The sequence below is a fragment of the Kogia breviceps genome, chromosome 12 (assembly GCF_026419965.1).
Source record: "Kogia breviceps isolate mKogBre1 chromosome 12, mKogBre1 haplotype 1, whole genome shotgun sequence".
Lineage (NCBI taxonomy): Eukaryota > Metazoa > Chordata > Mammalia > Artiodactyla > Physeteridae > Kogia > Kogia breviceps.
In genome coordinates, this window is record NC_081321.1 from 3064294 (window position 1) to 3085965 (window position 21672).

The window sequence follows — 21672 nt, forward strand, 5'->3', positions numbered from 1 at the left end:
ACTTTGCTGTACACCTGAAACTAATACAACACTATAAATCAACTATATTTCAATAAAAATTTTAAAAATAATAAACATAAAGATGGGAAACTGAAGGCCTGGTGGGACACAGCTTGCTTAAGGTCACACAGCCGGTGAGTGTGACACAGCTGGGACTGGAGTCCACCCTGGTCCATTCCGGTCCGTTCTGTCTCCTGCGCTGTCTCCTGCTCTGTGGGTCCCATCTCGTGGCTCAAAGTCGTTGGGGCAGAAATACTCCACTCCTTCCAGCAGAAAGCGCAGAACCCTGGAATCTGAGAAGGACCTCTGGAAAGGGTGGGGCCCTCAAGAGGTCTTTAAAATGCACCCTCCTTTCTCCTCGAGGGTCTGCTGGTGGAGAAGGGTAAGGGTCCCCCTGTGTTTCCATGTCCCCCGGGATGCGGTGTCACAGCCTCCGTGCTTCCAGCCCGGTCTTGAACTGGTGACTGACTGTCACAGAGACACAGCCCTATCTGAGGCTCCTGCCCCTCTTCCCAGTGGCTGTGGAGGACGTGGTCGCCCCGTGCCTTCCTGCAGCCGATGTCAGGCCTGGGTTGCCTTGCCTTCCTTTGCCCCCCGTGACCCTTTGCTGGCAGGAGTTGGGACCACAGCTCCCTTTAAAGCTCTGAAACTGTAGCTGAACAGCTGCTGTCCGGGGGAGGCCGCCCCCCCTTCCCCGTAGGGTGTGACCAGTTCAGGGGCCCAGGTGAAGGTGGGGCAGGGCTGTGTAGTCTCCAGCTCCTAGGCTGTCACTCCAGCTTTGCCTTGACCGCTTCTGAAATGACAGTGCTTCGCACGATGTTGGTTTTTCCGTGTAGCTATTAGGGATATGGGCTTGGAGCCCTCAGCTGTAGCCACTGGCCCTTTGGGGGCATTTCCATCAGAATCGCAGCCTTCAATACAGCGGGAGGATGGGCCTGGCTCCCTGCAGGGCGGACTGCTGAGGGTGGGCGGGCCCCCACGGGTGGGGACTCGGCTTCCTTTGACCCCAACTTCACACGAACAATAGGCTTCAGAGGAGTCACCAGGGGCAGGAAACGGGATCTTTGCTGAGGCTGGGTGGCCCTCGTGGGGGAGGGGATGCATATCCGGCCTGAAGGAAAGGCAGGGTGTTGGGGGCAGTGCAAAGGGCACTGGGGAGGGGCCGATGACACACAGGGTGGGCCTCTCCTCTGCGGGGGGCCCTGCTGACTCAGAGAAGCGCGAGCTGCTGAAGCCCATCCTCTGGCTGAACCCTCTGCTTTGTCTTCTCGGCCGAGGTGTCCCAGCGTCTGCTGGCCTGGCCCTCCCCTGCCGGCACCGCGCCCCCTTCCCTCGAGCCCCCGAGATCTTTGCGCGAATCGTCCTGGCCAGGACGATTCCTCCCTGGCTGATGGCCATCTTGGCGCTGAGCCTTGAGTAATAGTCGACTGGGCCGTGGGCAGAGCTCCAGGTGGGGAGGCAGCCGGCCTGGGGCAGCTGGACAACAGAAAGGGTTTTTTCTGAGCTACAGTCCGAGCAGGAGGACAGCGGGGACAGGCGGCGGGGGGGGGGTCAGGTGGCGGAATGCTGTCCGAGGTGAAGCGCCCTCCCCGCGCCCTCATCTTTGTCAGGGTAGCGCACACCTGTGAGAGGGTGCGTTGGACCGCACCTGAGTCCCTTTTCCTGAGCTCAGGTGGCCAGATTCTCACAGATCGCGTTGTGCGGACCTGAGAGAAGCTTCTGGGGTCTGGGAGGAGGTGAGGACGGCAGGATAGCAAATGCTGTCCTGGCTCATCTCTTCAAGGGGGGCGAGACCGGGGTCCCGGAATGGCCGGCTGGTGAACTTCTTATCCATCCCTGGCCAAACTCCGGGTCAGATACTTGAACACACAGTCTGTGGGGACATCAGAGATGAAGTTGGGGTAACTAGGAGCCAACATGGGTTCACTCTAGCAAGTCGTGGGAAAATAACCTAATTTGGGTTCAGGAGAATTGAGTGTGTTCTGGCTGATGGCAGCAGTGAGGTGCACTTGTAGCCGGGTACTGAGCTCACGTCACCCCGGGGCGAGGTCTCTAGTGATACATGTCACATCTTTTGTGGCTTTGTCCTCTATCAGTTCTGTGCATGTTTAGGATAACAAGCCTATTGGATGACAGAACCAGAATTCAAAATCATTTCAATTGACTGGAATGCCGAGATAAGCAGAACCCTGAAATTAAAATAAGTTTTCAGTTAAGATTAATACATGCTCATTATAGAACAGCAGGAAAATAAAGAAATATATAAAGGAGAAAAGAAAATGGTACATAGTGGCACAAGTCAGGGATGAGTACTGTTAATATTTTGGTATATGTCCCTCCAAACTTGTGTTCATGCAAATCTATATATTTTAACATAATTGCAATTATACTCTATTCTGGTTTTTTTTAACTACTCTATATATAGAGTGAGTATGTAAATTATTGAAAACCATAACTTTAAGGATCTGAATAATATTACATCATATGACGATACCTTATTGAACTGTGCTGTACCGGACTTTTCAAAAATTGTTTTCAATTTTTAGCCATTCAAAATAACTTGACATCTAGCGATATTAAACGTGTCTTCATATCTCAAGATGAAACCTAAAAAGTTTACGTGTAAAATCCTGCATTTAAGTTCAGAACACCAGTTATATAGAATAGGAACTTACTGTCCATTCTTGTGGGAGAAAAACAAACAAACTTGGGTTTTTTGGTTGATGAAGGAAGGGGAAGGGAAATGAGCATTTATTAAGTGCCCACTGGATGCCAGGCTAACTTATTCTAAACTTCTCTCTCGACCTCTCTCTTTTAATCTTCACAGCAGCCCTGCCAGATGGGGTTTGTTATTATTTTTTTAACCTCTCCTTTACAGAGGAGGAAGAAGCTACGCGGAGACTGATACGGGGTTTAAGTTTGTACCCGGGGTCCACCACGCGCTTCCCTGTGGGCCCTGTGGTGTGCGGAGCCTGCGTCAGAAAGGCTTGAGTCCAGGCCAGTGCTCCGGCCACGCTGGGAGCCTCCTCTGGTTTTGGAGGGTAGACACACCAGACCTAGGAAGCACTGAGCTTCGAGCATCTCAGCCGAGTTTGGAGTGGGCGTGGGTGTGCTGGCATTTCTCTCACAGGAGGCTGCCCTCCTTGCAGGAACAGCAGATCCATCCGTCCTTTCAGGAGGCAGGACCAGGTGGAACTACACAGAGTGTCTGTTTCTGTGCAGAACTGGTTAGGGCTGCTTTGCCGGACGTCTCTGCGCTGCATGGGAGGTGGCCGATGACCTCTGGAGCCTCTGCCTCCCCTTTATGGTCCTGGCCTCAGTTTCTCCACATGTGGCAGGTGGGGACCCCACTAGGCGAGGGAGGGAGGTGTTCTCCCACTTTGACCATCAGGGAGAGATCCATCCTGCCGGAGGTGAGGCTGAGAGATGTGGGGGAAGGAGCAGTGTCCCAGCGGGTGGAGGATGCAGCGCGGGGAGGTGTGGGCGGCGTTGCCTGGCCCGCGCCACCCTTGTGCAAGCTGCGTGGACGGGCGTCAGGGCCAGGGGAAGATGCCCCCGCGTCGGGTGGCGGCTGCGCGCAGACTCCGGAGACGGTGCCGTCCGCTGGGGATGTGAAATTGTACGTGAGCCGGGAGCCACATTTAAGAGGCGACAAGAAGCTAGTCAAATGAATTTTTTTAAACTTTTAATTTCACATTAGTTGATTAACAATGTTGTGAGAGTTTCCGGTGTACAGCACGGTGATTCAGTTATACGCTTTCCCATTAGGTTGTTAACAGAATATTGAGCAGAGTTCCCTGGGCTCTACAGTAGGTCCCCGTTGGTTTATCCATTTAAAATAGAGCCGTGTGTATACGTGTCGATCCCAAACTCCCTAACTGTCCCTTCCCCCTACCCTTGCCTAGTGAAATGCATTTTAATAATATTTTCTATTAAACTACAGTGTCTAAAATATTATCACTGAACGTGTAATCAGTAGTAAAACAATATTAATGAGGTAGTTTACATTGTTTTTCATTAAAAAGGTTGGGACCCAGCCCGTGCTTTACACTCAACCACACGTCTCTGTTGCACCGGCCACACGCTCGCTTCCAGCGCCCGCTAGCCGTGGCCAGTGTTTGGACAGTATAGCTTCACAGCCAGCCTGCCTGCCTGCCTGGGCTTGAAGCCTCTACCTGCTGCTCTTCAGCTACGTGGCCTTGGGCAAGTTTCCAGGCTGCGTTGTGTCTTATTTTCCCCTTTATTTTTTTTTTGGCCGAGCCACGCGGTCTGCGGGATCTTAGTTCCCGACCAGGGATCCCAGCCCACGCCCCCTGCAGTGGAAGCGTGGAGTCCTAACCACTGGACTTCCAGGGAGGTCCCTTATCTTCCCCTCTTATTAATGGGGTAATACTAATAGTGCCAACCCCATACGGTTGATGTGAAGATTAAATCAGGCAATATCTGTAAAGTGCGTGGTTTCTTTGCCTAGCACATATTAAACGGTGTGTGAGTGTGTATCAGGTAAGTGACCTATAACTGGTCCTTAGCCCCTGGAGAGGCAGTGCTGTGCCTGGGAAAGCCCAGCCGTAGAGGGGCCCCGTGGTCCCTGGGGGTCCCTGCCGGTGCCCGTAGCTCTACAGAGTGAGATGGATTCAGATCAGATGGGCTGATCGGTTGTTGCTGCACAGAGGGCCACCTCCTGGGAGAGAAATGCCGGCCCCCGATGACGGAACAGGGTCCTATCCCTCCGCAGGTGTGTCCTGAGCCTCTGTCTCCTCAGGGCTCAGAGCTGTGCTTCGTGGCAAAGGAGGAAGAAAAGCGTCCTGGAAAATCGCGTGACCTCGTGTTGACTTGGAGGTTTGAGTGCTTCCGACACCCCCCGCGGAACTCCGCCCGCTGCAGCAGCGCCAGCTCTCCTTGGCATCAGCCCCTTCCGCTTGCACCTGCCCTCAGTGGTCACAGAGCACCCACGGTGTGCCCGGCCTGTGCCAGGTGCCGCGGGGGGCAAGTGGCAGGTGCTCAAGGAGCGTGCGATCCAGCAGGGGAGACGGACTGAGTAGCGAACGCTGAGAGCCGGCGGGGTGCAAGAAGGGCTAATGAGAAGCACGGACAAGGGACTTCCCTGGCGGTCCAGGGGTCAGGGCTCCGCGCTTCCACCGCGGGGGGCACGGAATCCATCCCTGGTTGGGGAACTAAGATCCCTCGTGCAACACGGTGCGGCCAAGAAAGAAAGAAAGAAGGAAAGAAGCAGCAGCAGCAGCACAGGCAAGTGCGGAGGGGATGCCCGGTAAAGAGGATTCATCCTGAAGGGGCTGGGAGCAGTCAGGGAAGGCTTCATGGAAGAAGAGCCACTTGCACTGGCTTTGAAGGATGGGTAGGTTTTTGACAGCTGAGTGTGTACATGTGTAAGAGGGACAGCGAGAAGGAGAGGGGGAGGAAGGAAGAGGGCAGGAGAAACATCTGTGAGAAGACAGAAAAAATAGTGATTTCAGGGCTGTGGGCGTGAAATGACTAGACGAGGGACTTTTTGAACACGGTCAATTTTCCAGGCACTCTGGGTAGAATAAGCAGGACTTGTTAAAAGTTTCGTTTTTAGTTTGCATGCGGCCAAGTTTACTCCTTGTTATGTGTAGTCCTACGAGCTTTGACATGTGCACGGAGTTGGGTGGTTGCCACCAAGGTCAGGGTCCACAACCGACCGTCTCCCCAGACGGCTCCTCAACGCTGCGGCCCCTTCGCCCCCTGCCTACCCTGCCCTCCCCGATCTGTTCTCACTGCTGTGGTCTTGCCTTTTCTAGAACGTCAGGTGGAATCATACGGCGTGTAGCTTTGGGCTCTGCTGACTTCACTCAGCAGGATGCCCCCTTCGACCAGGTGGTGTGTGGGTCAGAAGTTAGTTCCCTTTCATTGCTGAGTCATAAGAACCCCGTTATAGGGAATTTTATGGTGGTCCAGTGGTTAGGACTCCAAGCTTCCACTTCAGGGGGCACGGGTTCGATTCCTGGTCGGGGAACTGAGATATCCTGCCTGTCACGTGATGTGGCCCCAAAATTTAAAAATACAAAATAAAGTAAGGACCCCGTTATATGGCGTCCCACAGTGTGCTTGGCCGTCTGCTGGTTGAAGGACTTTGGCGTGGTTTCCAGACTTTGATGATTTTGTAAAGCTGCTGTCGTCACTGGTGTGCAGGTTTTTGTGCAAACACAGGCCTCCACTTCTCTTGGATAAATACCTAGGAGTGGGATTGCTGGGTCACGTGATACGTGTATGTATAAAGCTTTAAGAAACTGCCAAACTGTTTTCCCACGTGTACCGTTTGGCATTTCTCCCAGCAGAGCATCAGAGTTTCATCACTTGGTACCTTCAGCAGCAATTGGTGTTGTCAGGTTTTTTTCTGTTTTGTTTGTGCCATCGCGTAGGTGTGTAGTAGAATCTCCTTGAGGTTTTATTTTGCATTTCCTTGACGGCTACCGTGTGGAACATCCTTTCGGGTGCTTATTTGCCATTCATACAACTTATTTGCTGAGATGTATGTCCAAATCCTTTGCCTATTTTTTTTGTTCGATTGTTTTGTTATGAGAGTTCTTGAATATTCTGCATACAAGTCCCCTGTCAGAAGTGTGATTTACAAATTTTGGGGAAATTCACTGAAGGAGAAAATCTCCAAAAGAAGATGCTAGGTGTGGGGTAAGAGTTTGGTGTCCTAAGCCTTGGCCTTTCTTCAGGGCAAAGGTGGCACCGGGTTGAGGTGGGAGATGGGGGTCCCCTAGAGAAAGACCTACGGAGAAGATGAGGAAGGGACCGGGTCTTCCGTGAGGTCCCGCTCCTGGCGCAGCAGCTGCTTCAGAACAGGAGGCCCCGGTGGTGTCTCCCTGGCCAGCCTGGCCAGGCCCATCGAGAACAACGAATGCTTGTGCACAGCCTGGGTATCAGCCGCTTACGTGGCCTCGTTTCCAAACTGGGTGAGCGTGCATTCTGGAATTGGAGGCGAGGACTCTTCCGGGCAGGCGGCCGGGCTGGGCGAGGGGTGTGGCTGGTGCAGAGCGGAATCAGTGGGGTGGGTTTCTGGGTCGGGGTGGGTCTTCGCTGGTGTGACCTCAGCCTAGGGTCTGAGGGCCCTGGGCCATTGCAGTTTCTACCCCGGTGCAGGCAGGGTGGCTGAGACAGAAGGACAGTCCTATGAAAATGACCCAGGGTGGGGTGGGTCCAGCCTGTCCCTCGCCTGTGTCCTGGGGGCCGTGGCGCTACCAGATGCAGGGGTCTTCATTCTCTCCTGGGCAGGCCTTTCCCAGAGGTGATTAGGGAGTGGGCAGTGGTTGAGGACGGGGCTCATGTGCTGCTCTCTGGGGCTCCCCCTGAGCCCTCGCCCCGCCGTGGCTCCCTGATGCCCTGGGCCCCGGAGGGCTCCTTCTCCCTGGCGGGGAGCGGGTGGGGGGTGGGGGGCTTGAGCTACAGGGACACCGGTGCGGGCACAGCCCCAGTCCTGGCACGTGGGCACGGTCCTGCAGTCTGTGGGCGCAGCGGTGTAGGGGAGCCCCAGCTTGCCCAGGCCCTGCCTGGGGATTCGCCTGTGTGAGGAGTTTCCAAGACTCCGGGTCCCTGATCTCTTTTGAGATCTGGATTCCACAGGACAGGCCCGCCCAGGGGGAGCACAGCGGGTTGGTGCAGTCCCTTGGCCTCCAGTACTTGTGTGACTTTTGCTTTATTTTGGAATCCTGGGAAGGGCCCAGAGGAGAAATAGATGCAAGGCTTACTCCTCCCATCTTTTTTCTTTTTTTCCCCCCAGCTTCCCCAAATGTATATTTATCTTTATTTATTTATTTTTGGCCGCCCTGTGCAGCTTGTGAGATCTTAGTTCCCTGACTAGGGATCGAACCCGGGCCCTCGGCAGTGAGAGCGCCAAGTCCTAACCACTGGTCTGCCAGGGGACTCCCTACTTTATTCTTATTTTTTAAAAGTATTTTATTGGAGTCGAGTTGATTTACAATGTCGTGTTACTTTCTGCTGTACAGCAAAGTGATTCAGTTATACATATATACAGTCTTTTCCACCTTTTTTTCAAGTCAGTAGCCTTTGTTGGTATTATTACTTTGAACGGTTTTGGGTTTACATAAAAGTTGAGCAGAAATTACGCAGAATACCCTCCCTCCTCCCCACTTTCTGCTTATTAACACCTTGCCCCGTGTGGCGTGTTTGTTTCCTTGATGGGCCAGGATTGCTATATTATTAACTAAAGTCCACAGTTTATATTAGGGTCTGCTGTGTGTGTGGTGTGTTCTGTGGGTTTGGACACGGGTCTCATCTCATGTAATGGTGGCATTACAGACCCGGACGGAGGGGCTTCGCTTCCCTGGAACTCCTGTGTCCCACCTGCTCACCCCTCCACTGATCTTCTGTTGTCCCCATGGTGTCACCCTCTCCGCCTGCTGTGTGGTCTTTGTCCTACAGTCTGCAGCCTTTCCAGGTGTGGCTTCAGATGGGCCTCACTTAGGGATATGCCTCTAAGTTTCCTCCGAGTTTGCCCCTGACTTGATAGCTCATTTCTTTTTCATCGTGAATAATCTTCCACTTTCCCCGCCTTTTCTCTTTGTAAGTGGGGACACCGAGGGCCAGAGAGGGAAAGTGTCCCCACGAGTCATGGCAAGGCCGAACGTGGGACCTGATTTCTTCTCCTTGGGAGATCAGAGGGGCTTCTGTGCTGCTCCGTCAGGACCCCTTTCGTGGCCCCAGTGGGCGGGGCAGGGGTGGAGGGCCTTGGACATGCACTTCCTGGATGCCTTAGGGCTCGGCCCACGGACACCCACAGGCCTGCCCTGGCGCCGGGAGGATGGCCTGGCGGCCGAGCTGAGGGGGACTGGGTGCTGGAGCCCCGCCCTCATTCACCCCCACCTCCCCTCTGGGTGGGGGGTGTCTGAGGGATGGGCTGGGGGCCTGTATCTGCTCAGGAATCTTATGTCCCCCTATTTCTCTTCGCCTCTGAGGAGCTCTGCCCCTCCCTGCTGACCCGTCCCTCTGGCCTGCTTCCCTCCCCACCTATGTCCTGCTCTCTGTGCCCCTCACCCTTCCTGCTCTTCACCTCCCCGCTGTCCAGGGGAGGATGCTTCTCGCTCTTGTCCCCCTCCATCACCCCTGTGTTGTCCCTCCATCATCCAGCGAGGAGCCGGCCTCTGTGCTGCCCAGGAGTGACTCTGATCCTCAAGGTGGCCCTGGGAGGAGGAGAGAGCGTTATCCCCTCTGTAGTGTATCTTCAAGGACACAGCCCCAGAGAGAGAGTGGAATGGCCCGCCCGGTGTGAGGCTGCCCCGGCGCTCGGTGGCTTTGCTTCCGACAGGCGCACACACTGCGAAGGACTGTGGGACCCCCTCCTTTTGCCTTCTTCCCGTTCGCCCCCTCCCCATCCTGTCCTGTCGAGAAGTGAGGTGTGATCGACCTCCCCACTGAAAGGGGAGGGAGGGACGCGCTGCTGCCTCCAGGCCTTTGCCTGTTTCATCCCCCTGGTCCTGGAATTGGAGGGGTGTCTGGTCCCAGTTTGAGGAAACGGGAGCTTCGGGAGGTGAATGTGTAGCTGCTCAGAGGCAGACGCTAACCCAGGTCCTGGGACTTCCCCGGTGGTCCAGTGGTTAAGGCTCCACGCTCCCAACGCAGGGGGCCTGGGTTCGACCCCTGGCCAGGGAAGTAAAGATCCCGCGTGCCGCAACTACTGAGCCCACGTGCTGCAACGAAGACCTGGCGCAGCCAAGTAAGTAAATATTTAAACAAACAAAAGCAACAAAACCCAGGTCCTGTGACCCTGAACTTCTTCAGGATAGACCAGACAGCCTGAGGCCCAGCTTTCCCAGAGCTGCGTGCCTTCAGAGAGGAAGGGGCGCTGCCCTGCTCGAAGGACGGTGGGGCGTTTGGGCCTCGTGACCTCCGGTTCTGGGTGGTTTCGTTATTTGGCCTCCAGCAAAGCCCCGGCTGGCCTTCTGAGTCACACGGGGCCCCGCTTGTCCAGCTGGTTGCCCGGCCCTGCCCAGCCCATCCGCTATCTGTGAGTTGTTTCTGGTCCTCCGCCTCCTTCCTTCCATCTGGGGGCCTGCCCGCCTTCTCTCTCTGCATTTCTGGTTATACGTACTCCAACTTCCTTTCTCTCCTGTATGTTGGGCTCCAGACTCCTGGAGTGACCCCCTCTCCCCTCTCCATCCATTTCTTCTTCCCTTCTATCTCCTGCTGACCCTTCCTAAAAAAATGTGGTAGAATATGCACAACATAAAATGTACCATTTTGGGCTTCCCTGGTGGCGCAGTGGTTGAGAGCCCGCCTGCGGATGCAGGGGACGCGGGTTCGTGACCCGGTCCGGGAGGATCCCACGTGCCGCGGAGCAGCTGGGCCCGTGAGCCGTGGCCGCTGAGCCTGCGCGTCCGGAGCCTGTGCTCCGCAGCGGGAGAGGCCACGACAGTGAGAGGCCCGCGTAACGCAAAAAAAAAAAAAAAAAAAAAGTACCATTTTAACCGTTGTTTAGTGCTCAGTTCAGTAGCATTAAGTACAGTATTGTGTTACCACCACCATCGGGTCTTCAGAACTTTTTCATCATCCCAGACAGAAACTCTGTCCCCATTACAGAATTTCCCCCTCGCCCCACACCCCTCATAACCTGTCTTCTACTTTCTGTCTCTATGGATTTGCCTGTTTTAGGTGTTTCATAGAAGTGGAATCGTAGAATATTCATCCTTTATGTGTCTGGCTCATTTCACTGAGCATAATGTCCCCAAGTTCATCCATGTTGTAGCATGTGTCAGAATTTCATTGCTTTTTATTTTTTTTTAATTTTTAATTTTTGTATCATTTTGGCCATGCCTCATGGCTTTGGGGATCTCAGTTCCCTGACCGGAGATCGAACATGTGCCCCCTGCAGCAGAAGCGTGGAGTACCAACCACTGGGCTGCCAGGGAAGTCCTCAGACCTTATTCTTAGAGCTGAACTTTTTTGTTCCCTTTTACGGACCTCTTCCATTTCCCTCTGCCCTCCGTAGATGTTTGTGGTTGGACTGGTGTCGGGAATTAAGTACAGAGGCCTGGCCTCAGCCGGAAGACAATGTGTGTGAACTCAGAGGCTTTGAGGAGGCCAGAGGCTGGAGGGAAGAGGGGGGCGGGGCTGGAGGGAGGCTGGGGCCCACTGTTCCTGATCTCCCCTCCTGTTCTTGTTTAAGGAATGAGGTCCGGCCAGCGAAGGCTCAGAGATGACTGCCCCTGCCCTCCCCACCCTGGCACCCCAGAGGTCTCTATCTGCTTCAGTGTGTGCGGTGTTTTGTGGTCCTTGTACAGTTGGATCCAATCTCCAGAGTCTGGTCGGTGGGACTAGCCAGGGTCATGATGGCAGAGCCATTTTTGTCCCAGCTCTGGGGTCCGTTGGATGAGGAAAATCCACACTCTGTCCAGTGCACTGCTCTGTGGGTTCTGTAACAGCTAAGTCAGATTGGGCGAAACACCTGGGGTTCAGAAACTAGACCCCACCACCTGCCCTGATAACCGGACCTCATAGATGAGTCCTGCAGCCTGAAGAAGGATCCCTGTTCTGGGGTTGAGGCGGAAGGGGATCCACTCCCTTCCTCCCAGATTACTTAGTCTCCGCGCCTCCCCCCGCCCCCCACCCCCAACCGTATCCCATATCCCACATCTTCATACCTGGGACTCACGTATCTGGAAGATTGGGACGGGTTCCTGGAAGGAAACCCTGAGTTTTCTTTTCCTTCCAGCTTCTCAGTTACAGGCGTTGTGGGGATGCAGAAGGGGGTTCTTCCAAAGGCCTCCAGGAGAGGAGCATCCGTGTTAAGAGCTGCGGCATCTGTGGGCAGGACGTGAGAACCCCATCCTGAGGGTCCTGTGCGGCTGGAGCCTTTAGCCTGGATCCCTGAGCTCTTGTTTTTGTAACTGGGCGGGAGCCTCAGGCCCTGTCCTCATGGTCTCTCCCTAACTTTCTGGATGACGCCAGGCAAGTCCAATAAACTTGCCTAGTTCCTTCCAGTCTCCATCACTTCCAGTCTCGGGGCAGGGCCATGGGAGGAGGTTATAACATGTGTCGACGCCCAACGAGTCAGAGGTATTGTGATAAAAAGGAAACAGAGTAGATTTGTCCTTGACCGAGGAAAGGGGATCAGTGGAAGAACTGACCCCTTGATTAAGGATGCCGTGTGCCGCTAAGTCCCCACCTGGGAGCCGGGAGTGGCGGGGGACACGGATGTAGGAGAAAATCACATCCTCAAGTAGCTCACAGCCAGCAGGGGAAAGAGGTGGGCACAGGTGCCATCGCTTTTACAGGACCAGGTGTTGCCGTGTTCTGAGTGGCATGTGGGGGGCTCCAGGCGTTAGGGGGAGTGGGGGGGTGAGTGTTCACGGATGGCCGTGGAGGGCTACTGAAGGGGGTGGGCTTTGAGAGCAGGAGACAAGTCTTGAGGCCACCACCGTGGACCGGGCAGGGGACAGGATGAGATCCGAGGTCACTCTGTCAGGGCGAGGTATTGTCCTTGGGACTTGGGTTCTCCATGTATAACCTGGGGGTCACAGTTCCCTTCCTGTCCTGAAGGTGTTTTTGAGAAGCTTATTATGCTCATTATTAGAAAGATCTTGATAAGAGCTGGGGTAAGTTCCCCGATTCTTTGGAAAAGTCCTGAGTAACCGCATCAGCGGTCCCTAGGACCTGAGAGCTGAGTGTTGTGTGGCCTTGGGTGGGCTTTTAGGTGGGGTGGGGCAGGGCTGGAGGCCTCCTGGGCGAGCCCTGGAGCCAAGGCAGGGATTATTTTTGTGCCTCTGCCCGCGGCACCTGGCCCAGGCTCAGCGATGCCATCTGTCCCCTCCAGCCCCTCCTGGCAGGCCCCCGAGGGTCGCTGGGGGAGGAGGAGGAGCAGCAGAGAGCCCCTTCACTGGGCTGCTGTTGGCTTACCCTACCCCCCACGCCTTCGGGCCACGGGCAGAGGCCTCTGCGTGGGAGCCTTGCCTGGGGAGGGAAGCACCTGCCAGGCCCGGCCGTGGGCTGCCTGGGGTGGCGGGGGGGTTGTGGAGAGGCCAGGCGGGCAGGGTTGTGGGCTGGGAATGGCAGGCCACACGGAGCTGGGAGCAGCTCCATTTCGGTAATGGATCCCATGGCCCAGGGCCTCGGGTGACCCTCTGCCCAGCTCTCCTCGGGGCGGACCCAGTGCGGGGGCCTCAGCAAACCTGCCTCCTGGGGCAGGGTCTGGGCCCGGCTTCCCCCTGCCAACGAAGCCCAGCTCCCAGCCCAGCCCAGCCCAGCCCAGCTCCCAGCCCAGCTCCCAGCCCAGCCCAGCCCAGCCCAGCTCCCAGCTCAGCCCAGCTCCCAGCCCAGCCCAGCTCCCAGCCCAGCCCAGCCCAGCTCCCAGCTCGGGGAAAGGAAGGGAGGGCCCAGGGACCACAGGCCCTGCTCTCCGAGGGGCCCACGTGGAGTCAGGGAAGTTGAGGCACCCTCCTTTTCATCTCCTAACTTTCTGGCCTCCGGGGCATCTTCTGTGTTTAGTGTCAGATCCCAGAAGAAAATCTAGGTGAAGCCAGGAGACACAATGCCGTAGGTATTTATATTATTAACTAGCTGGTATTAATTATTATTAGGCTTTAGGGCTTAAGGTGTATGTATCTAAGTGATCTGTTTAGGGCTCTAGGCTTTACGTGCAGCTTGGTAATAGTAACGGTGACGTGAATAGCTCTTCCCGAGCACGGGCTCTGGGTCAGGCCCCAAGCAGTTGACATCTGGTCTTACCGACCGTCGCATGGACGCCTCTCCAAGGTGGATCGGTTTCCAGCCTCCTCTGAGCAAAGCCGCAGGCGAGAGTCCGCAAGGTATGTTTAGAGGCGCTTGGGAGAGTTGGGGGTTGGGCTGCGAGCCGCAGGCACTGCCAGGGCAGGAGGGACCTGCCAGGGACAGAATTCACAGGTGAGCTGGCTGTGGCCCAGAGAAACGGAGGGGGACTCGTCCGTGGTCACAGTGGCTTGTAGAACTGGAGCCAGAAATGGTGTCTTGATTCCCAGACGTCACCCTTTCATTTACAAGCCTCCAGAATAAACCCCAAAGGGATCTACATACAACTCAAGCTCTCCCTCCGGTGTGCCAAGTCCAGACATTTACGGAGATTTTCTTCTATTTCCTAACACTAAACACCGAGCAGTGCATACTCCCCACAGAGAAATCATTGCTTCACAGACACGCACAAATAGCCATTGATTTGTTCATCCTTTTGTCCCCGGCGTGTGCAGCGTGTGGAGGGTTTAGTTGAGAAAGACGGCCAGCCCCGCCCTCGCGGGGTCTGCGGTGTGTTAAGGGGGACCAGTCACCCTAGGAGCTGGGGCTGAGGTGCCCAAAGCACGGGGACCTGCCGGGGCGCGGAGGGCGCCTCACCCAGACTGAGCTTGGGGCCATCCTCCCAGGGGAAGGGAGATTTTGGCTGAAACAGCTGTACCCCTGAAACTAACACAGTATTGTAAATCAGCTATTCTTCAATTTTTTAAAAAAATGAAAAAGAAAAAAGTTTGGCTGGGCCTGAAGGATGGATAGGAGTTGGCCGGGGGAAGGGGGACGAGGAGGAAGGCCACCGGCAGCTCTGCCCTGTGCGGGGGGAGCGCTTGGCATTTTGAGGTATCAGTTGGGCAACTGAGTTTGGGGCTTGTGAGGGGGCTGCAAAGAAGAGGGAGGAGAGAGAATGGTGCAGACGGGTGGAAGGTGTGGCTGGAGATTTGCAATCAGCGGATAAAGGGCCCTGTAAAATCCCATCATCTAAGAGCCGGGGAAAGATTTTAAGTGGAGGAATCGTGTGCTGTAGAAGCATCGCTGGCTGCAGTGAAAAGATTATGGAGGCTGGATGGGGCTTGCCCGGTCGTCCAGGTGAGCAAATGGGGAAACTTTGGGTCAGGGCTCCAAGAGAGAAAGACAGGGTGCGGTCGTGAATTGGTGATGGGAGATGAGAGGGAAAAGTCAAAACGCACTCCTCGGTTTTCTGGCTTCCGGGTGGATGGTTGTGTCCGTTCCTGAGAGACGGAGCGGGAGGAGGATTCAGCCACAAGTGGAATGACGGGACTTTGGCCATGTTGGGTCGAAAGAGCTTTGGAGACGCGTCTGGTGATCGGTGGTGGCTGGTCTCTCTGCAGGTCCGAACCCAGGGAAGATTCGGGTTTGGGAATCATAGTGAGGGGTAAGCCGCGGGTGAGGACCCCCCCCCCTCCGCCACACACACACACCCAAGGGGTGTGTTCAGGGTTTAAAGAGGAGAGGTCAGGTCGGAACAGAGGGGAGACATGTATGGGAAGGGTCTGACCCAAAAGGTGAAGGCGCTCAGTTAGATGACTTGACAACTGTCTTGGGCTTCTGTGTGTTTTGAGAATCAGTGTTAAGTTTTGTGGAAAACCTTGTGAGATTTTTATCCCTGATTTCATTGGATTTATGCTTTATCTGGAGAGGTTCGACCTCTTGGTGATGGGTTTTCCCCTCCACAAACACAGTTTCCTCTCCATTTATGTAGGGATTGTACGTCTTTCAAAGAAATTACCACTTTCTCTGTAAAGTGACAAATCTTTGTTAGATTTATCACGACTAGATAAATTATGGTTTTGGTTTCCAAATGGGGTATTTGGAATACAAAAAATGATGTTGTCTAATACCTTATTTCTGGCATGAAAGAATAGAATTGGTTTTGATGTGTTGGTCTTGCTGAACTTTTTTATGATTTGTTTGTAGCATCTTTTCAATCTTCTATCATCATTCCTTAGCATAAGGACAATTTTACTTCCTTTCCAATCTTCACAATTCTTTTTCTGTTCTACTGTGTTGGCTAGGACTTCTAGTACAGTGTGAGTGTTCAGTGTCGAAACTCAGCATTCTTTATCTTATTCCTGACTTTAAATGTGTAATGCTTTTAGTGTTTAATCATTAAAAGTTTTGGTCACTAATTTCAACCTGTGAATGGGTTTTTTTTCTACAATTCAACTCAGTTCTAACATTACCTACCGGGAGGTAGCTTGAGATCCCACAGCTTAAGGGCTCAGTCCCACAAGACCGAACCCCTGCAAGATCAGGTTATCACCGACTATACATTGGAGGTTCCAGTAAATCCCTCCCTTGGGTTCATAGAACTCAGAGAAACACTTTACTTACCAGACTACCAGTTTACTGTAAAAGGATGTAACTCAGGAACAGCCTGATGGAAGAGACGCATATGGCATGGCGCAGGGAAAGGGCGTGGAACTTCCATGCCCTTCCTGTGGGCAGTCACTCTCCCCATATCTGCGCATGGTCACCCACTCAGAAGCTCTCAGAACCTTCTTCTTTGGTGTTTTTATGGAGGCTTCGCTGTTGAGGTATGGTTGATTACGTCGTTGGCTGTTGGCGATTAATTCAACCTCTTGCCTCTCTCCCCTCCCCAGAGGTCGGCTGGGTGGGGCTGAAAGTTCCACCCTCTAATCACTTGGGTGGTTCTCCTGGCCACCAGCCCCCATCCTCAGGTGTACCTCATTCCCGTAACAAAGGATACCTTTATGGCTCTCAGCACTTAGGAAATTTCAAGGGTTTGGGGGGCTCTGTGTCAGAAACAAGACAAAGACCAAATGTGTACTTCTTCTTATAAATCAAAATATCACAATAGGTTTTGGGAAGAAATCTGTTGTTAGATTAAGGAAGTTCCTTTTGTTTCTACAGTTTGCTAAGAGTTTTTACTGTGAGTGGGTCTTGTATCAAATGCGTCTTCTGAGCCTATGGTTCGGAAATATGGTTTTTGTGCATATTCGCATGTGTGGCCAAGCTTAGTCACCCTCATCGTTGTTACTGTTTTTATGTAGTTAGTACTGTTTAGATTCACTCATTTTTACCAGTCACCTTGCTCACTATTCTCCCATGTATGTAATATCTTTTCATACCAGTTCCTTTTTTTTTTTTTTTTAAAGATACCTCTTAAAGGAAACAAAACTGTTGGTTTTTTGTTTTTTGTTTTTTTCCAGTGAGGGTCTGTTACTACTAAATTCTCTCCATCTTTGTCTGAAAATGCTTTTATTTAATGTTCATTCTTTTCCTTTCTTTTCTTTTTAAAAATTAATTTATTTTTGGCTGCACTGGGTCTTCGTTGCTGTGCGCGGGCTTTCTCTAGTTGCGGTGAGCGGAGGCTACTCTTTGTTGCGGTGCTTGGGCTTCTCATGGCGGTGGCGTCTCTTGTTGCGGAGCACGGGCTCTAGGTGCGTGGGCTTCAGTAGTTGTGGCACGCGGGCTCAGTAGTTGTAGCGCATGGGCTTAGTTGCTTCGCAGCATGTGGGATCTTCCCGTACCAGGGCTCGAACCCGTGGCCCCTGCATTGGCAGGTGGATTTTTAACCACTGCACCTCCAGGGAAGTCCCTAATGTTCATTCTTGAATGATATTTAGGTTGGGTTTCTCATTCTAGGTTGACAGTTATTTTTCTCTCCATAATTTGGAGATGTTATCCTGGGTCTTCTAGTTGACAAGTTCACTATCAATATACACAATCAGTATGATAGTCTTTCCCTTGTAGGTAATCTGCCCCTTCATTCTGGATGCTTTTAAGATCTACTCTTTGTTTTTGGTATTCTTCAGTGTCTCTGTAATATCTGTTTATTTTATTTGAATTTATCCCGGTTAGGATTTAGTATGGTTCCTGAATTGGAGGATTCATGAATTTCATGAGTCCTGGAAAATTCCTTGCCATTATTTTTTCAAATGTTGTTCTATTTCATTTTCTATACTCTTTCTCAAATGTTAATTGAAGGTATGTTGAACTGCCTTCTTGTGTTCTTCTTGCTCTTTATCTTCATTCTTTTTAACGCATTTATGAATAATGTCCTCAGATATATCTTTCAGGTTGTTAATTCTTTCTCTAGCTGTGTCTAATTTGCTGTTACTCTCAGTTGTTGACTTTTTAACTTCAGTGGCTAAAATGTTTATTTCTAAATATTCTATTTGGTTCTTTTCCCTGTCTGCTTTGTACTTTTTGATAGTGTCTAATTCTCATCTTTCCAATTCCTTAAGTCAATAATCATTTTAAATACAATTATATAATAGTTTTATCTGATTGTTCAATTATCTGTTGTTCTTGGGGGATCCAATCCCATCACATTTTGATCATGGTGGACTGTTTCCTCTTATAACTTGTAATTTTGGATTTTGAGATTCTTGAGCGAGTCTTTGGATCTCTGCAGTCTGAGTTAAAATTGTCTTCTCAGAGATTTTCAGCCTGGGATCACTATTTATTTTTGTGAACTGGCTGGGGGTTCCTGTGTAATATAAAATACAAATCTCAAATCCACTTAAGGGCAGGCCCTTGGCTACAAATTCTTAGGAAAGAAAATTCTTTTTTATACCTAGGGCTTAGGCCAAGGCAGACAATCTTCCTTGTCTATTTTGTGAATAGTCTACCTTTTCTCTGAGGACTGAGGTATTCTCAGTTCCAACCTCCCTGTATCTCCCAGGTGTAAGGTCTCATCTGGGTGGCCACTAAAACCCAGTGTCTTCATTACTAAGATCAGCTTCATCCTCTGCTTCCTGGGGTTGTAGTAACAGCTCATTTGCTTATTGTTATAGGTTTGAGTTGTCTCATTTGGGGCCTCTTTACTTTCTTCTGAAGTCAGCTATGCATTTAAAAGTGTATTTCTTTTTTTTTTTTTTTTGCGATACGCGGGCTTCTCACTGTTGTGGTCCTCCCGTTGGGGAGCGCAGGCTCCGGACGCGCAGGCCCAGCGGCCATGGCTCACAAGCCCAGCCGCTCCACGGCACATGGGATCTTCCCGGACCGGGGCACGAACCCGTGTCCCCTGCGTCGGCAGGCGGGTTCTCAACCACTGCGCCATCAGGGAAGCCCTAAAAGTGTATTTCTTATGTTTTATCGTTTCTAGATTTCTTTTACAGAGTGAGTTTTAAAAACCATCTTATCTACCGTATTGCCAGAAATTAAAGTTAGGAACGCTTTAAAGAAGTTTGTTTTGGAAGGTACAGAAAAATGTTTCAACGTTCACAATAGGATCAAGACCAGAATTTCTAGTAGAGAATAAGCTCGTTTCTTCCAGATCAAGTGACCCCCTCAGACACACTTGGGGAGGGGGGTGGGGGAAAAACTTATTTTAACTGGGCACGGAGAGGAAGTTGACATTCGTTATGCTAAAAGCCCTGGGACCCTGGAGGGCGGAGATCCAGACCCAGCTACACGACTGGTTTGCTGCATGACCTCAGGCACGTCCCTGGGCCTTTCTGGTCTCAGTGCCCCCATCCTCAAGCTGAGAGGATTGGGTTAGGTTTCCTACTTTGAATTTCAGTGGTTCTACCTCCTTCCAACTGCATGTCTGTGCCAGCAGCCAGGACAAGCTTCTTGGAACCCCCGGCCCCTCCCAGGATGTGCTGTGTCCGCCACTCAGCTCCTCCTTGTGAACTTGACCGCGCTCACCCTCGTACCCACCTGTCTGTGAACAGTGTGTGCCTCTAACAGGCCTGGGGAAGGGGGAGAAAGTGAGGAGTGCTCTTGGGGGCTCTTATCTCAGAGGGTCCTGGACGGAAGTGGGTGGGAGCTCGTGTTTCAATTCCCTGGCCCCGGGCTTGGGCTGCTGGACCACACTGCTCCTCATGGCTAATGGGGGAGGGGGTGACATGTGTGATGGCGAGGGGGTCCCCCTTTGCAGATGCGCTTGGTGGCTGGGAGAGGAGGGATGCTGGGACCTTGGGAGGGCTTACCCACCGGGTACTCATAATCCAAAAACTGCCTTAAGAGTACTAGTATGTACTGCTTCTTCCCAAACCCCTGAGAATCGTGTCCAGAAATTCACAGCTTGGACAGTTGGAGCCAAGAGGTCACTGGCTTTGTCTCATGCTAGTGACGAGAATAAGGTTGTGTTGTCACCTTCTGGAGGTGCCAGCCAGTCAACCTCGCCATATCCCCAACATGTGAGAATCTGCCAGGGCTAGAATCTTCCTCTGAAGAGAGCCTGAGCTGAGATGGAGTAAGAGAATGGTGACCTGAATTTTACTTTGCATGTTTCATATTTTAATTATGGTTAAAATTAAACCATAATTTTATGGTGCAAAATTTATCATCTTAATCATTTTTTAAAAAGATAAATTATTTATTAATTTATTTTTGGCTGCATTGGGTCTTCGTTGCTGCGTGCGGGCTTTCTCGTTGCAGCGAGCGGGGGCTACTCTTTGTTGTGGTGTGCGGGCTTCCTACTGCGGTGGTTTGTCTTATTGCAGAGCACGGGCTCTAGGTGCGTGGGCTTCAGTAGTTGTGGAGCGTGGGCTCAGTAGTTGTGGAGCGTGGGCCCTATAGCGTAGCTCAGTAGCTGTGGCACTCAGGCTTAGTTGCTCCGTGACATGTGGGATCTTCCCGGACCAGGGCTCAAACCTGTGTCTCCTGCATTGGCAGGCGGATTCTTAACCACTGTGCCACCAGCGAAGCCCCATCTTAACCATTTTTAAGTGTATAGTTCAGTAATGTTAAAAGTATATTCACTAATCACATTGCTATACACCTGAAACTAACACAACATTGTAAATCAACTACACTTCCATAAAAATTAAAAGAAAAATGAAACATAAAAAGTAAACTTAAAACAGAAAAAAAAAAAGTATATTCACGTTGTTGTGCAACACATCTCCGGAACTTTTTCATCTTGCAAAACTGAAACCCTATACCCCTTAAACAGCAACTCCCCACCTCCTCCTCCCCCAGCCCGGGGTAACCACTGTTCTACTTTCTGCCTCTCTGACTTTGAGTGCCCTGAGGATGTCATATACGTGGAATCACACAGTGTTTGTCTTTTGTGACTGGCTTATGTCACTTAGGATTATGTCCTCAAAGTCCACCCATGTTATAACACGTCCAACCATGTTATTCAACCTTACTTTTTTTTTTTTTTTTTGCGGTACGCGGGCCTCTCACTGTTGTGGCCTCTCCCGTTGCGGAGCACAGGCTCCGGACACGCAGGCTCAGTGGCCATGGCTCACGGGCCCAGCCGCTCCGCGGCACGTGGGATCCTCCCGGACCAGGGCATGAACCCGCGTCCCCTGCATCGGCAGTTGGATTCTCAACCACTGCGCCACCGGGGAAGCCCTCAACCTTCCTTTTTAAGGTTGAATAATACTCCGTTGGATATAGATACTACATTTTGTTTATGCTTTCATTCATCCATGGACACTTGGGTTGCTTCTGTCTCTTGGCGATTGTGAAGAGTGCTGCTGTGAACATGGGTGTATAAATAATCTCTCTGAGACCCTGCTTTTGGTTCTTCTGGGTGTATACCCGGAAGTGGGACTGCTGGATCGTGTGGTAGTTCTTAGTTTGATTTGTTGAGGGACCTCCACACTGTTTTCCCTAGTGGCTGTGCCCCATTTTCTGTCCCCACCAACGGTGCGCAATACTTTGCATCCTTTTGCCCCTTTTTGATTTAATGTAGAACATCCCTGGCACTGGGTCCTTGTCTGCAACTTCTCAGCGCCGTCTGGGTTCTCAGAGCCGTGATCAGAGGGAGCCTGGTCACTGAGCTCCCTTGACAGGGTGGGAAGCTGAGCTCTGTGGATGGGAGATGACCTTCCCTCGACACCCCAGATCTTCCACCTCACTCATAGTTCCCTGGGATCCCCGGCCTCTCCCTTTGAGCTCCTGTGCTGGGATCGCCGGGAGAGGAGGAGCATCTGGTTCGGGGGTGGCGCTGCCTGGGTCCCCCCG

General features: G+C 52.2%; 1 protein-coding gene across 10 annotated transcripts in view; it reads left to right on the plus strand.

Annotated features, from left to right (window-relative positions):
• Positions 1-21672, plus strand: part of TEAD4 (TEA domain transcription factor 4) — a 69545-nt gene that overhangs the window by 3850 nt on the left and 44023 nt on the right. For 3 of the 10 annotated variants that reach the window (XM_067008531.1, XM_067008530.1, XM_067008529.1), the window contains exon 2: positions 4736-5247. The exons of the other annotated variants lie outside the window; for them this stretch is intronic. In XM_067008531.1, coding sequence (XP_066864632.1) covers positions 5079-5247 — 169 coding nt within the window. In that variant the 5' untranslated portion in view covers positions 4736-5078. The remainder of the gene's footprint in view (positions 1-4735; positions 5248-21672) is intronic. 10 annotated transcript variants of the gene reach the window in all.